The sequence below is a fragment of the Hylobates moloch genome, unplaced genomic scaffold (assembly GCF_009828535.3).
Source record: "Hylobates moloch isolate HMO894 unplaced genomic scaffold, HMol_V3 SCAFFOLD_21, whole genome shotgun sequence".
Lineage (NCBI taxonomy): Eukaryota > Metazoa > Chordata > Mammalia > Primates > Hylobatidae > Hylobates > Hylobates moloch.
The window spans coordinates 43,731,851-43,746,324 of NW_026652296.1; the positions used below are offsets into that span (position 1 = coordinate 43,731,851).

Consider the following 14,474-nt stretch of genomic DNA (forward strand, 5'->3'; position numbering starts at 1 on the left):
CAGAGTCTTGCTCTGTTACCCAGTCTGGGGTGCAGTGGCATGATCTCGGCTCACTGCAACCTCCGCCTCCCAGGTTCAAGTGCCTCAGCCTCCCGTGTAGCTGGGATTACAGGCACCAGCCACCACGCCCAGCTAATTTTTGTATTTTTAGTAGAGATGGGGTTTCACCATGTTGGCCAGGCTGGTCTTGAACTCCTGACCTCAAGTGATCTTCCCGCCTTGGCCTCCCTAAGTGTTGGGATTACAGATGTGAGCCACCACACCCAGCCATTTGCCGAACACCTTTGAAAGCTACATTTTCACCTAATGAATTTCATGATCCAAGGGCATAAAGTGTATAAAGTGAAGAACTGGGTTTTGATGGCAATGATCATCTTCCAGGGTGTCCAGTAGGTACATTTAGGTCTGGATGTAGGAAATGCCTGTAGTGGACATAATGAAGTTGAATATAGATGCGTGTCTCACCCCTCGTGGCTTGAAGTGTGGCCCATGGACCGGCAGCATCAACATCACGTGGGAGCTGGTGAGCAGGGCGGAGTCTCTGGCCCCCATCCCTGCTGAGTCAGACTCTTAACACCCGCAGGTGGTTCCAGTGCACACTGAGTTCCAGAAGGGCTGTGCGAGGTAGAAGTGTGGTTTTGTTTGTTTTGTTTTGTTTTTGAGGACCATGCGTGTCAAATTCTTTCCTACTCAAGAACGAGATTGGAAAAGAATCACGACTATCTCGGCCTCTACTTTATAAAGTTTAAATATTTTTTTAAGCTTCTTGACTCTTTTGTAATAACACTTGATCAAGCACAAGAGAAAATATTGCAATCAAGAGATGTGGGAAATGTGCGCTGCAGGAGGCTGCGGCTGGGGTAACGCGGCATCACTGTCTTATCAGAAACATCTCGTTAAAAGTAGGACTACACGCCAAAATAATGAGACAAAGTGTAGTATCAAAAATACATAAACCAGTAACATAGTTGTTTATTATCATTGTCAAGTATTATGTGTTGTACATAATTGCATGTGCTAGACTTTTTTTATGCAACTGGCAGCACGTCTGTTTACGCCGGCGTCCCCACAGACATGTGAGTGAACGTGTGGCTCCACGGCCCTAGGATGGCTGTGGCTGTTACTAGGCAACAAGAGTTGTCCAGCTCCATTATACTCTTATGGGACCACCATCCTACACGCAGTCCATTGTTGACTGCAGTACTGTTATGTGGCCCATGACTGAGCATTTGTGGGTCTTTATGTATCATCACAAGCTCTTACACTGAATATAAAACTATCTCTTTCTATTTTCCTGCCTTAATTTTTACTTGCTCTGATTAATGTACTGTATTTCTCTGACATTATTTTATGTGTACACAAGGGCACACACACACACCTTAGCTACCAAAACATAAATGTAACTCTGCTGATACAAACTCAGGAGAAAATCAAAGCTGAATGAGAACAAGGAAACTTTTCTCCCACTCAGTATTTCAATAAAGGTAGCATCTTATCTATTCAGTATGCTCTTCTTTTTACTTATTTTTTTGCTATCAGATTTATGCTAATTCATTAAAGTCTGAAGAACGTACTTTATTTGAATTATAAATATTATTCCACCAATAGCAGGTTTTTTTTCTTTTTTAGACAGAGTCTCGCTCTGTTGCCCAGGCTGGAGTGCAGTGGTTTGATCTTGGCTCACTGCAGCCTCTGCCTCCCAGGTTCAAGTGATTCTCCTGCCTCAGCCTCCCAAGTATCTGGGATTACGGCGTGTGCCACCACACCCGGCTAATTTTTGTATTTTTAGTAGAGATGGGGTTTCACTATGTTGGCCAGGCTGGTCTCAAACTCCTGACCTCAAGTGATCTGCTGGCCTCGGCCTCCCAAAGTTCTGGGATTACAGGTGTGAGCCACCTGGCCTAGGTTTCATTTTATTTTCTAGGTTTGTCTTCAGACTGCCTTTGGGGTGGGCCTCCTTATGGGCTAATTGCAGAGGGTGCTGATATTAGTGCAAGAAGGGCTAGGTGCAGTGACTCACGCCTGTAATTCCAGCACTTTGGGAGGCTGAGGTGGGAGGATCACTTGAAGCCAGGAGTTTGAAACCAACCTGGGCAACAAAGTGGGACCCTATCTCTACCAAAAAAAAAAAAAAAAAAAACAGCCCAGCATGTTGGTGCTTGCCTATAGTCACAGCTACTCAGGAGGCTGAGGTGGAAGGATCACTTTAGCCTGAGAGGTCGAGGATGCAGTGAGCCGTGATTGCATCCCTGCATTCCAGCCTGGTGACAAAGTGAGATCCTCTATCAAAAAAAAAAAAAATTGTGTAAGGACACAGGAGCTCAGTTTTCACATTGCTTTTTAGCTTAAGGATTCCAAAGTGATTCATTGCTAATCTCGAATGGACAGAGAAACACACAAACAAAATAAAACGTTCACCGAGTCCAGGTTCCTTTTCCTGGTGAGGTCTGTCTCTTAGGGAAGAAGGGGGATGGATTTTCTTACAGCGTGTCCTTGCCCGCAGACAGCAACTCTGGAACAAGCTATTAAAAGTGCCCATGAGTGTTATGACGATGAGATTCAGCTTTATAACGAGCAGATTGAGACACTGCGCAAGGAGATTGAGGAGACGGAGCGGGTCCTAGAGAAGTCTTCTTACGACTGCCGGCAGCTGGCGGTTGCCCAGCAAACCCTGAAGAATGAGCTGGACCGGTATCATCGTATCATCGAGATTGAAGGCAACAGGTGAGCATGTGCCCTCCCCATCCAGGCCACTTATTCCTTCCACAACTCTTCATTGAGTGCCTATTGTGTGCCAGGCACAGTTATAGGCAGTGGGCATGTGTCAGGGAAGGAAACACAACAATTCCTGACCCCATGGGTGCTGGATAACTAGTAGGGGAGACAGAGGATGAACGTACGACCAGTGCTGAGGAGGAAGTTCTAGCAGGGAGGAGGGTGGTGGTGATAGGGGTGATGGGGGAATGCTTGCAGTTTTAAGTAGGGTGGTCAGAAAAGGCCTCACTGAGAAGCCTGTGTTTTGCTCATAGGCTTCTGGGGACATGTGTCCCAGCAGGTGGGATGCCCAGGAGTATTTAATGAGGTGCTGCAGGTGAGCTACCTGGCACGGAGCCTAGCACTTGAGGGCACTCAGAGGTGTTGGTGATGCTCCTGTTGCCATCCTTACAATTCTTAGCGCCTCGCTGGGTTAGTCTGTTGCTGTCACTATGTGTCTGTCTGGTCTCCTCCATAATGGAACTGTGACTCGATCCCTACTCACTTTAAGAAAGCTGGGAAATTCTCCCTTTCTCTCCAGCTATGCCGGTATTCATAGCTACCATGATTTTCCAGAGAACAGGTTGGGAATTAATTTGTGATTCTTCATTTCAGTCTTGCTAAATTCCTGGGTTTTGACTGAATGAAAAGAGAAGCCCCCCACAACTGAGGTCCCCACCAGGAGCAGCTCCACCCTTCGCGCTGGGTGCTCTGTCTTGGCTGTGAGCACTCGAATGCTTGGCAGGAGAATCAGGATTTTATTTTTCTTTCTCCAGTGCTGGTCAGTGTATCTGGCATGATTCCACATTATATTTATGTCACAGTGAACACTTTATGCACACATCTGCAAGAATAAGTCTGGAGCTGGCATTTCAATGACTTTGTAAACATTTTTGTTTTGGGACAGGTCTTCACAGAAAGGTGACTGGATACCTCTTTTATTTATCTATAAGTTCTGATTTTGGTCTAATTTTAAGTTGATAGAAATGTTGCAAGAATAGAACAAGGAACTCCTGAATACTCCAGATTCACCAGTTGTTTATATTTTATCTCAATTGCTTTATCATTTTTTCTCTATTTATATATGATATGTGTGTGTGCATATATATATGTATATATACATATATCTTAAGTTGGAGATATCATACCCTGTTTGCCCTAAATACTTCAGCCTGGGTTGGCTACTCTAATTAAAAAAATCAAAAAGGCAAAAAAATCAAAGGCAAAAAAATCAAAAAGGCACTGTCTCATGGAGAAGTGGCATTTTTAGGTTATAAGCAATCCCCACTTTACAATTTTTTATAGGTATGTTTCACAATTTATGACTCTTGAGCTCAAAGAAATGATCACTTCCTTTATGTCCTCATCCAGTATGTAAATGTGTGTATGGCTGTCTGTTTAAAACGATATCTAATTTGTGAGCAATTTGGTCTAGAGAAAGCTTTTTTTTTCATTTTTGCTCAACATTAACGAGAGTCACTCTTGCCCCTGACCATCTGTTTGGCTTGTTCTTTCTGGTTCTTTCTGCCAGGCTGAGCTCTGCCTTCATTGAAACTCCCATTCCCCTGTTCACCCAGAGCCATGGAGTCTGTCTCAGCACTGGATCCGGTGGGAAAGGTAACGCTGCCCAACCCTGGACTTCTGTTTTTTTCTGTCTTGAACAAAACCAAGCGGCTCTCTTCCTGACTTTAACATTCATGCTTGCTTCAGATCCATCTGGAAATTAAATGCTTTTTTTGTGAGGGAGGACTCCTTCCCACCCTCTGCCCTCTCTGGCTTGCTAAGTGACTGAGCTGAGAAGTTTATAAGGAGAAAAATCGACTAGGGGGCTAGGCTACCTTGGGCATGCCATCCCTAATGTGAGGCATTTATTTTGTATTTTTATGTTTGTTTTATGGTTTGACAGCAATAACTTTTGCAACACAAGGCATTTAATTGGGCGAAAAGTACAACCCAATATTCACTTCTTGCTCCCTCCGCTCGGCAGTAATGAACACTGGATCACATCCCACCGCCTCCCCACATTGAATCAAAGGGTTTGTGCCAACGCATGTCACATGGTGTCCAGTGCAGAGTAGCTGCTCAGTCATCGCTCATTCTCCCGTCCCTCAAACCAGGCAGAAACAGCTTGGCTGGTAAATGTGGCATCTGCTTTCAACATTTGGTCTATAAGACCTCACCTCACATCGAAATCTCCCAGTTCTGAACAAGCCCAGCATTTGGGGAGAAAAGAGAAGGTGGTAATATGGATGCTCATGCATATAGGGCCTTTAAATCCTTATTTCCAGATAGCTCAGAGGGTTTTGTGGAAATGGCATTCCAGAGTCAACATGGTTGGAAAGGGAACAGCCTTGCAGCTGGACGCCCAGGGCCAGGTCGGCAGGCGTGCGGCCCTGCGCGCATGTGGCCCTAAGGGTCCCAGCTTGGCTGAATGCTCTGCTAATGCTGTTCTGAAATTCTTAATAATTTGAAACAAGGGGTCTTGTGGGTTTTTTTGGCACCGGGCCCTGAGATTCTGTGTAGTCCTGTAAGCACCTCCTCCTCGCATACCAGCTTCCAGCAGTTTTCCTGTGCCCTGTCCCTCTCTGCATCCCTTGCACCTGTAGCTTTGTGACCCATGTCTGCTCTTGCCGGCTCACCTGGCTCTCTTTTTATTGTGAATCAGCCATGCCCGATGCTGGTGCTTGGTCAGTCTTGCCCTGTGGTTACCAGTGGGAAGGGATGCAGGGGATGACTTTTGGGCTGAAAAAGCTCAAAATTCACTATGTGGATGGAGGCGTGAAGCCTCATAGATTATACCAGGTGAGAATTTTGTGTGTTTTCTTCAACTTTTAGTTTTTCCTTTCAGCTAGTCTGGAAGCAGGAGGGTGGACTTGGGGCAGGGGATTCCTGTCATTTCTGAATTTCATAGCATCACTTCCTCTCTTGGCCTGGGAGGAAGGGGAGGATGATCACAGCCGGGTGGCATTTATCTAGCTTGAGCTAAATATGGAATGAGGCAGAGCCACCATGAACAGGTTCCATCTCCAGGCCCAAGGCCATCTGAGCATGTCAGAAGCCCCCAGGTAGCTCTGTCATCTCTCCTTTGAGGAAGTCAGAGGAGAGAATAACTTTGAGGAATGGGCTTCTGTGGATCCAAGTGTCTGCTGTGAGCTCAGTGGGGCTGCAGTGGGAACAGGGGCTAGGGCTCCCATTGAGTGTCAGGACAATGGCCTTGCATACCTTTGTAGGTTCTGCCTGGTGTGGTGGTGAACTGTGGGTGTCAGAACAGGGAGCACCTTCCCTCTGGAAGCCCGAAGGCATCCAGTGACTTGTCCAGAGTCGCCCAGCTGGACCTCAGCCTGGGCCATGGAGCAACAAAGCCAAGGCCTTTCTTCCATTGCTTCTGCTCCAGATGGAGGAAGCCCCACCCTAGTACTATAGGTGTAGGCGTTTGTTTCTGAGTTAGCCTGTTTTCCAACCAGCATATTTTCTTTCTCTCTCAATGACAATTATACTTGAATTTCTGCCTGTGTGTTTTTCCAGATCTTACCAGGGCTCTGCAGGATATAACAGCAGCAAAACCAAGACAAAAAGGCCTCCCCAAGAATGTTCCAAGGAGAAAAGAGATTATAGCAAAAGACAAAATGAACGGAGCTCTGGAAGATGCACCATTAAAAGGTTTGGAAGACACAAAGCTGGTACAGGTGGTACTTAAAGAGGAAAGTGAATCTAAGTTTGAATCAGAAAGTAAAGAAGTAAGTCCCCTGACACAAGAAGGGGCTTCAGAGGATGTGCCAGATGGAGGGCAGATAAGCAAAGGCTTTGGGAAACTATACAGGAAGGTCAAGGAGAAAGTGAAAAGCCCCAAAGAGCCTGAGACCCCCACTGAGCTCTACACCAAAGAGCGGCACGTGCTGGTCACAGGGGATGCTAATTACGTGGACCCTAGGTTCTATGTCTCCTCCATCACAGCCAAAGGTGGGGTGGCTGTTTCTGTTGAAGAAGACTCTGTGCTTTATGATGGCCAGGTGGAGCCCTCTCCTGAGTCACCCAAGCCCCCTTTAGAGAATGGGCAGGTAGGTCTGCAGGAGAAAGAAGATGGACAACCAATTGACCAGCAGCCTACAGAAAAGGAGATTGAGCCAGATGGCGCAGAGCTGGAAGGCCCTGAGGAGAAACGTGAGGGTGAGGAGCAGGACGAGGGGTCCGGGAGACCCTGTCCCACAATCACACCTGGTGCAGAGGAACCGTCTATACCCGAGCCTCCAAAGCCCGCGGCTGGTGAGGATGGAGCTGAGGTGCTTGCGATTAGGAGCAGAAGCCTGCCAGAAAAAGGCCCTCCCAAGGCTTTGGCCTATAAGACAGTGGAAGTGGTGGAATCTATCGAGAAGATTTCCACGGAGAGCATTCAGACGTATGAAGAAACCGCTGTGATCGTGGAGACCATGATTGGAAAGACAAAGTCAGACAAGAAGAAATCAGGAGAGAAGAGCTCTTAAAATGCCCAGGCTTAATGGGATAAAATGTCTTTGGGGCCACTGTAGGTGTAATGCTTTGATATTTTAGAGCAAATGATAAAAGGGTGAGGGTTCCTGTTTGGATTAGACCATAGTTGACCCATCTGGCATTGCCAACGAAGCCTTCATTAAAATGTTTTCTTTGCTTGCACATCCTTTGTCTAATTAATAGGGACATTGGGAATGTAGGTGGGTCAGCTTCATGAGGACAAGGATGCTCTGTTAAATGGCCACCACACCATCCTCATTTAGGAAAGAGACATGCTCTTCGTCCTGGTTCATAAGTCTCATTAGAGACTCAGATAGCATCTGAATTTCACACAGAAACATGCTGGTTGATGACATCGCTCATCTTCATTCCATTTCAAGCACAAGTGCATGCTTATGTGGATGAGTGTTTTGCTAGAGGTGAAATTATTAAAGGCATCTCTCTTAGCGTGGATTCCCCCAGAAGCTGATCCCAAAGCAGAGAATGTGAAGTTTCATTGGAAGATGAATTTAGGATGCACAAGTAGGAGAGTGGAGAAGGCAGGGAAGAGAAGGGAACCAATAAGGAGGATGTTACCACCAAATCAGCTCACACCAGGGGCCACTGAGGAGCTCTGGGAGACAGCATAGATCACGTGCCTCAGAGTCAGCCTCCCTGAGGGGTGAGGGAGCTGGGGTATTAATCCACCAGCTCCTGGCAGTCAGTGGGAGGTGTGCTCTCTGGGGGCCAAGAAAGCTCTCAGGCAAAGATGTCTAGGTGCTGGCATTTGGAAGTCAGGCCTGGAAATACAAGGAAGTACTAAGGGTCAAGGGGTCATAGGCAGTGCACCAGTGTCATCTGCCACCATATGTGTACCAAATGTACTTGGTATGAGATACTTAAAATTTTCTCACTCAGAGATTGCAACCTAGGTCAGGTTTCAAGAAGTAAAGTCAAGTGTCACTGTGTAAGTTGCTTGTTTAGAAGTGAGTTAATTAGTGCAGCAAGCATTTATTGAACATGTACTATGTGCCTGACAGTGTGCTGTGCCATTAAGGGGCGATTTTTCAGACTTATCAATGCTCTCAATTACCATAATATAGCACTGGCCATGTGAGTGTGCATGTTCTTGCATGTGCACACACACACATACACACAGGTACTTACTGTGTCACATCCTAAAACACAGAAATCACTCAAAATCAGAATCTCTACACAAATGTCTATGTTGCCCTCCAGTATCTATCTTTGTACTCACAGTCCAAAAATAAGTTATGCCAATTAAAAAAAAGTCTCCTTCCCTGTGTAGCTTCTCCAAAGTACATTAAGGGAACTGAGTAAATGTGTTTAAATGGGTTATAGTATCGGCCTACAAAAAGCATCTGGTGAGACAAGTACACATTATTAGAGGAAATTGACAGAATCACAAATTACATTCTGTTATTTCTTGGTTACAGATAATAGAATACTAAATGGAGTCACCTTTCCTTTCTATTTAGAGCTTGATGAACAATCTTGTTCCAAATTCATTTGAGGTTTGGATTTCAAGAAAGAATTAGGCTTTTGTTGTTTTTTCTAAAAGATGAATGGGGAACCCATTCCACTGAGTTTTGAAATATTTATAACTTAAAAGCTTAAGGGAGAATGACAGAAACCATTAGCTGGAGCCCAGGATGTACTAGGCCTTGGGCCTGTGTGTCTATTATCTTCAGCTTCAACAGCCACTGCAAAGCCTTTCTTTTCCTCCTTGGGTCTTTTTATTTTCTGAACTATGTGTTGAGTTTATATTATTTTAAAAGGCAGGGAGTATTGCTTTGGAAAGAAAGGTCATTTTTATATTATATTCAATCAGTCAAGAAAAATGGATTGGGATCTCTTCTGTGCCAGGCATGGTCCTGGTCACTGGGAGACAGCAAGGAACAGTGGGACATGGTCCTGCTCTCACAGACGTGATGTTCTAGTGGGGGAGGAAGGAAACACCATGCAAGCAGGTAGCGAAGAGAAGGTCAGAGACTGTACCATGAAGGGACTCAACTAGCATGACCTGCTAGAATGACTGGGGGTCTAGTTTGGATTGGGTGGTAAGGGAAGACCCTGTGTAGGGGTGACGTGGGACCTGAATGACAACACGGGGTATCACATACAGAGCTGAGGGCAGAGCATTTCAGACAGAGCTGCAAGTGTAAAGGCCCTGGGGCAGGAGTGAACTCAGCCTGTTCAAGGAGACATAAAGGGGACTGCAGGGGGACAATGGAAGGAGGTGAGGTGAGGGTGGGAGGCAGGGACCAGGTAAGCACCATTTCCTGGCAGATGCACCTCAGCCTGAAGGTTGAGTCCATACTGTGAAATGCGGGGCTGGCTGCGTGCACACTTTGGAGCCTAGTCGGGCTCTGATTGTGCAAGGGTCCCAGGGATTTGACTCACTTGCTCATTTTCTTGACACTCTACTGTCCCAATGTGGTTCTGTTTTCTCCTGTAGAGCTGCAGAATGGGTTCATTTCTGGGCTTTCTCTCTTCCCAGGGTCTCTGAAACACGCACGAAATCTTCGGTTTCATAAAGAGTTTCTTGTTAGTAACCTGGAGTCTGAGCAGGCCTCCTGACGGCGTCCATGCAGGGTCTCGGTCTCCTCTTCCCTGAGGCAGCTTTGGGTCTGTTGGGAGCAAGACTCTCCCAGAGTGCCTGCTCCATACAGCAGCTGTGTGGGAGCCCCTGTCCCACTCATCTCCCAGCACTTGAGTCAATGACCCATCACTGCTGTTGTATCAGCCACCTGGGGTGTCTAGCCAGATGCCCCAACTCTCCCTGTTCTGGTTCATGACTGCACTCAAGCTTCTCACGGCAGGCACGTGTGACTCTGCCTTAGAGTTTCCTGTGGCCACAGGCACATGCTTGGTCCATATGCTGGGCAGATTGGTTGTCCTCGGGAGTTCATGCTCCTGGGAGCAGCCCTCAATAAGGGTGGACGGGACCTGGAGGAGCAGGTCTCTTCTGCCCAGCCCTCTCACTCTGCTGTTAGGGTCACTTTTAGGCATATTCTACATAGTCTCTTGGAGCTCCCCAGTGGGTTTGAGCCTCAGATGCCTATGAAGAAATGCACTGATCAGTGCCTCCGGTATTGGTCTCCTCCTTTTCCTGTCTCACTTTCCTTCTCAAGATATAGATGCTTCCTTTCACATAAATGACTTGCCCTTCACTCCTTGTCTCAGGGTTGCCTTCTGGGAGGACCCAACCTGAGACAGCGGACTAACATCTGCCATTCCTACCTCCCGTCCCTCAGGTGACAGCCCCGATTTTGTATTGAGTAGCCGCTCCTCCCACACTGGATACAGCCCTAATGTATCAAGATATTCTGCCTTCCTCTGGCCTCAGGGTGGGCCAGTGACCCAGACCAGCCCAATCAGATTCACCCTCAATGAAATTAGAGATCTGAGTCCAGTATAGCTCAGGCTGCAAGGCTGGCCCTTGACCCCTGAGACCCCGGCAAGGTTGCCTGCCAATCCTTGCTGTGTTTCTGGGTCCCCAGCCTTGCTCCAATCACTATCTTTTTTTCTAGGATGGTGTTGGCTGGTTCTTCAGGCCTGAGGGCTATGCCACATGTTTTTGACATACTACTTACTTGTTTCCGCTAGTTAGAGTTGGTTTTCTTTGCTTGTAACCCCAAAGATAACTGCTAAGTAATAAGGCTAGGTATCAACAGATAAGGAGGTTTAGATTAAGTTGGGTTGCCCCCAAAGCAGACCCTGAGAAAGGTCTTGGGTGCAGGCCGTTTGTTAGGGTGGTGTTGCAGGAAGGGTAGTAAGCTCCTGTCTCTTGCTTCAAACCTGCCCCTCTCTACCCAGTGTTGCTGGGGGTGGGACTCTGCAGCCAGGTCCTGCTTAGCCAGCTGCTCCCTGGGAGGTGCTGTTAGAGGGGAGCTGGGGGAAGACAGGAAATCTGGAGGAGGGAGAAGGCACTCACTGGCTTTTGTTTGCTTTCTGCTCTTGTCCACACCACTCCAGCAATCCTTCTGTGGTCTGAATGTTTATATCCCCTGCAAATTCATATGTTGAGGGCCTTACCCCAAGGTGAAGGTATTAGGAAGTGGGGCCTTTGGGAGGTGATTAGGTCATAGGGCAGAGCCCTCATGAACTAGATTAGTGCCCTTATGAAAGAGACCTCAGAGACCCCCTCATCCCTTCTAGCATGTGAGTTCGGAGTGAGGAGGTGCCATCTATGAACCAGGAAGTGGGCCTTTGCCAGACACTGAATTTGCTGGCACCTTGATCTTGGATCTCCCAGCCCCCAGAACAGTGAGAAATAAATTTGTGTTGTTTATAAGGTACCCAGTCTATGACATTCTGTTACAGCAGCCCAAATGGACTGAGAGAGCTTCTTCACCCTGGCAGTGGCAGTTCCTTCCTGTAGCAGCAGCTGAGTCCAGTTCTCCATTTTCCCAGCATTTGCAGGACCAGCCTCATTGCAGTCTCTGCAGAGATACCTGCACTAACCTGCTGATGTCCCTCCTTGGTCTGGGTCCCAGCACACTCCCACCTCTGAGACTTCCAAGTTGTATTAATTCCAACCTCTCCTCTTAGGTGGTAGCTAGCTGCTTCTTGAAGTTCTGCTGACAAGAAGTGGCCCACTAGGCACTTGTATTCCATAACCAGCCCCATACCACCTGCTGGGCTTCTCCCCAATGCTTGTAAGCGTTGGTTTTACAAGAAAAAATCTGCATGGGTTTCTGTGAGAGAGTGCCAGTGGTCCTGAGGGAAATCTTGGCGTGAACCAGCTGCTGGGTGGTTTCTCTAGTCTTTTGCCCTCATGCACCTGTACCCAGGTCAGATGACCAATTTGCACATCGGGACCACTACAGACCTCCACCTGAGCTTCCTCCGGCTTCACTCTGCCAGGTCTAACTCCCCATCTTTCAGGTCCTAACACGTGCACTTGTGCTCCACCTCTGGGCACTGTGGGTGGGTAAGGCAGGCTGGGGTGCCACGGATGCTTTAGGATCCTGCCCGGGCGAGGAGGGCATCTTCATTGTGTGAGCCCCCCACTCCCACAAATGTTGGACTTTTTGGTCCGTGTGATACTTGTGTTTTCTTTTGCTTTTTGAATTAACTAGGTAATAATTCATTATACTAATTGTATGGTACTTTGTATTAAATTCTCTCTGTTAAAACCACTGGTGTGGTTTCTGTCTCCTGACCGGAGAAAGAGGAGGCATGAGATGGGGAATGGATGTGTCCACGCAGGGGGCATTAATGAGGTGGCCACCATTGTGGGCAGCTGGGGCTCCATCCCACTGGGGACCCTTCAAGAGAGTGGGTAGAACATCTTCAAATTGTCCCAAGCAGGAGGTGAGGAAGCTGAGCTATCTGTCCACCAGCTCTCCATCCCATTTCTCCTCAGGAGAGGGTGGCCCTAGGGCACTGATGCCCTATCACCTCTGGCCTGCTCCACACGAGGTCTGGTGCATCTCTGCAGCTGGGCAGAGAGATAGAATGGCCTTTGGTATGCATGGAAACTGTCTACAGATAACCTTTAGGTGGGTCAAGGAGATATAGGGCAGAGGTTGGCAAACCTTTTCTGTAAAGGGCCAGATCGTAGGCTACACAGCCTCTGCTGTAACTGCTCAGCTCTCTTGTGGTAGCATGAAATCAGCCACAGACAATACAACAACAAACAAGCACAGTTGTCTCCAACAAAACTGTATTTACAAAAGCAGGCCGCGTACTGGGTTTGGCTATAGTTTGCAGACTCCCTGATACAGAGGATGCACCAACAGTCTGCCGCAAAATTCAGTTAACAGCTCAGAAGACACTTCTAAACCTGGCATTGGAACCTGTCTCTTCCTTCCACTTTCATGTTGGGGAATTCCATTTAGTTCTCTCCTCGACTTGAAGCTTGTATTATAAGAAAGATCTGGCCGGTCATGGTGGCTCACTCCTGTAGTCCCAGCACTTTGGGAGGCTGAGGCAGGTGGATTACCTGAGGTCAGGAGTTCGACACCAGCCTGGCCAACATGGTGAAACCCCATCTCTACTAAAAATATTAAAAAAATTAGCCAGGCATGGTCGCACACGCCTGTAATCCCAGGAGAGGCCGAGGCAGGAGAGTCGCTTGAACCCGGGAGGCGGAGGTTGCAGTGAGCCTGAGATCATGCCACTGCCCTCCAGCCTGGGAGACAGAGCAAGACTGTCTCAAAAACAAACAAACAAACAAACAAAACCCAAATAAAAAAAAACAAACGAAAAAACAAAATCTTCAAACAGCCATTACTATCAAGTTTATCCTAAGATTTTTCTAACATAGATTTGTGGTTAGGACACTGCTGGTGAGTGAAGTCACCCCAAAACTCACATGGCATTTGGCACATTGATGATTGGTATCTTGATTGGTACAATACCTGACTCCATTTTCTCAGGCACGGATAAAAGCAAGCAAACAACATAAAAAGCCACACTGACTTATGATGTATTCAAACAAACAGAGGTTTTGAGTTGAAACTTATTTTATCAGAAGATACATTCCTGGTCAATGACTCCACTGGGCTGGTACCCTCACCAGCCGTACCTGCCCCTTTACCCTCATGCTTGCATCCTTGTGACCAGGAGCTTGCCTGTCACCTGTGGCCCATCAGTGGTCCTGGGACATGGCGCCAGAAAAGAAAAAGACAAATTTTAGCTTCTTCCCTCCATTCAGTTTGAGTAGCTCATGGGATGTCCTCTTGGATTCAGAGGGACATCTTTGAGGGTGTTGTGAGGTGGCACACCCCATCTTGGGATGGGGAAGGCAGGTTGGCCCAAAGCCTCCTGGGTGGAAATCAGTAACAGTGACCTTAGGCCTAAGGAATTGCCAGCCTCATTTGACTCTTCTGGCACCTGAAACTCTGAGCTGAGATTTCTAGTTGCCTTCCCACCGCATCCCACCCCAAACCATGCATGGATGAGCATTAAAAATTTAGCAACACAGAATCTTCATCTTTTTAGGCTGAGTGCATCCCTCACCTGAGATTCTGTTCCCAGGTTCACAAACGTGAGTCTCTTCTCAGTTCTGAGAGAAACATGAAGCCAGGACATTGGCTTGGAGAATTTACCCCAGGTTCTCAGACTTTGATTCCAGGTCCCTTATACTTCTTCTTTTTTTTTTTTTGTTTTTTTTTTTGAGACAGAGTCTCGCTCTGTCGCCCAGGCTGGAGTGCAGTGGCGCAATCTTGGCTCACTGCAAGCTCCGCCTCCCGGGTTCACGCCATTCTCCTGCCTCAGCCTCT

At 47.3% G+C, this 14,474-nt stretch overlaps 1 protein-coding gene across 2 annotated transcripts in view; it reads left to right on the forward strand.

The window, feature by feature from the left end:
* Positions 1–7,404, forward strand: part of BFSP1 (beaded filament structural protein 1) — a 46,944-nt gene extending 39,540 nt beyond the window's left edge. Inside the window, exons 6-8 of one of the 2 annotated variants that reach the window (XM_058433058.1) lie at positions 2,504–2,724; positions 4,286–4,371; positions 6,280–7,348. In XM_058433058.1, the coding sequence (XP_058289041.1) occupies positions 2,504–2,724; positions 4,286–4,371; positions 6,280–7,235 (1,263 nt within the window). In that variant the 3' untranslated portion in view covers positions 7,236–7,348. Of the gene's footprint in view, positions 1–2,503; positions 2,725–4,285; positions 4,372–6,279 lie in introns of both variants that reach the window. The other variant, XM_032142812.2, reaches the window with a different exon arrangement.
* The last annotated feature ends 7,070 nt before the right edge of the window (positions 7,405–14,474 follow it).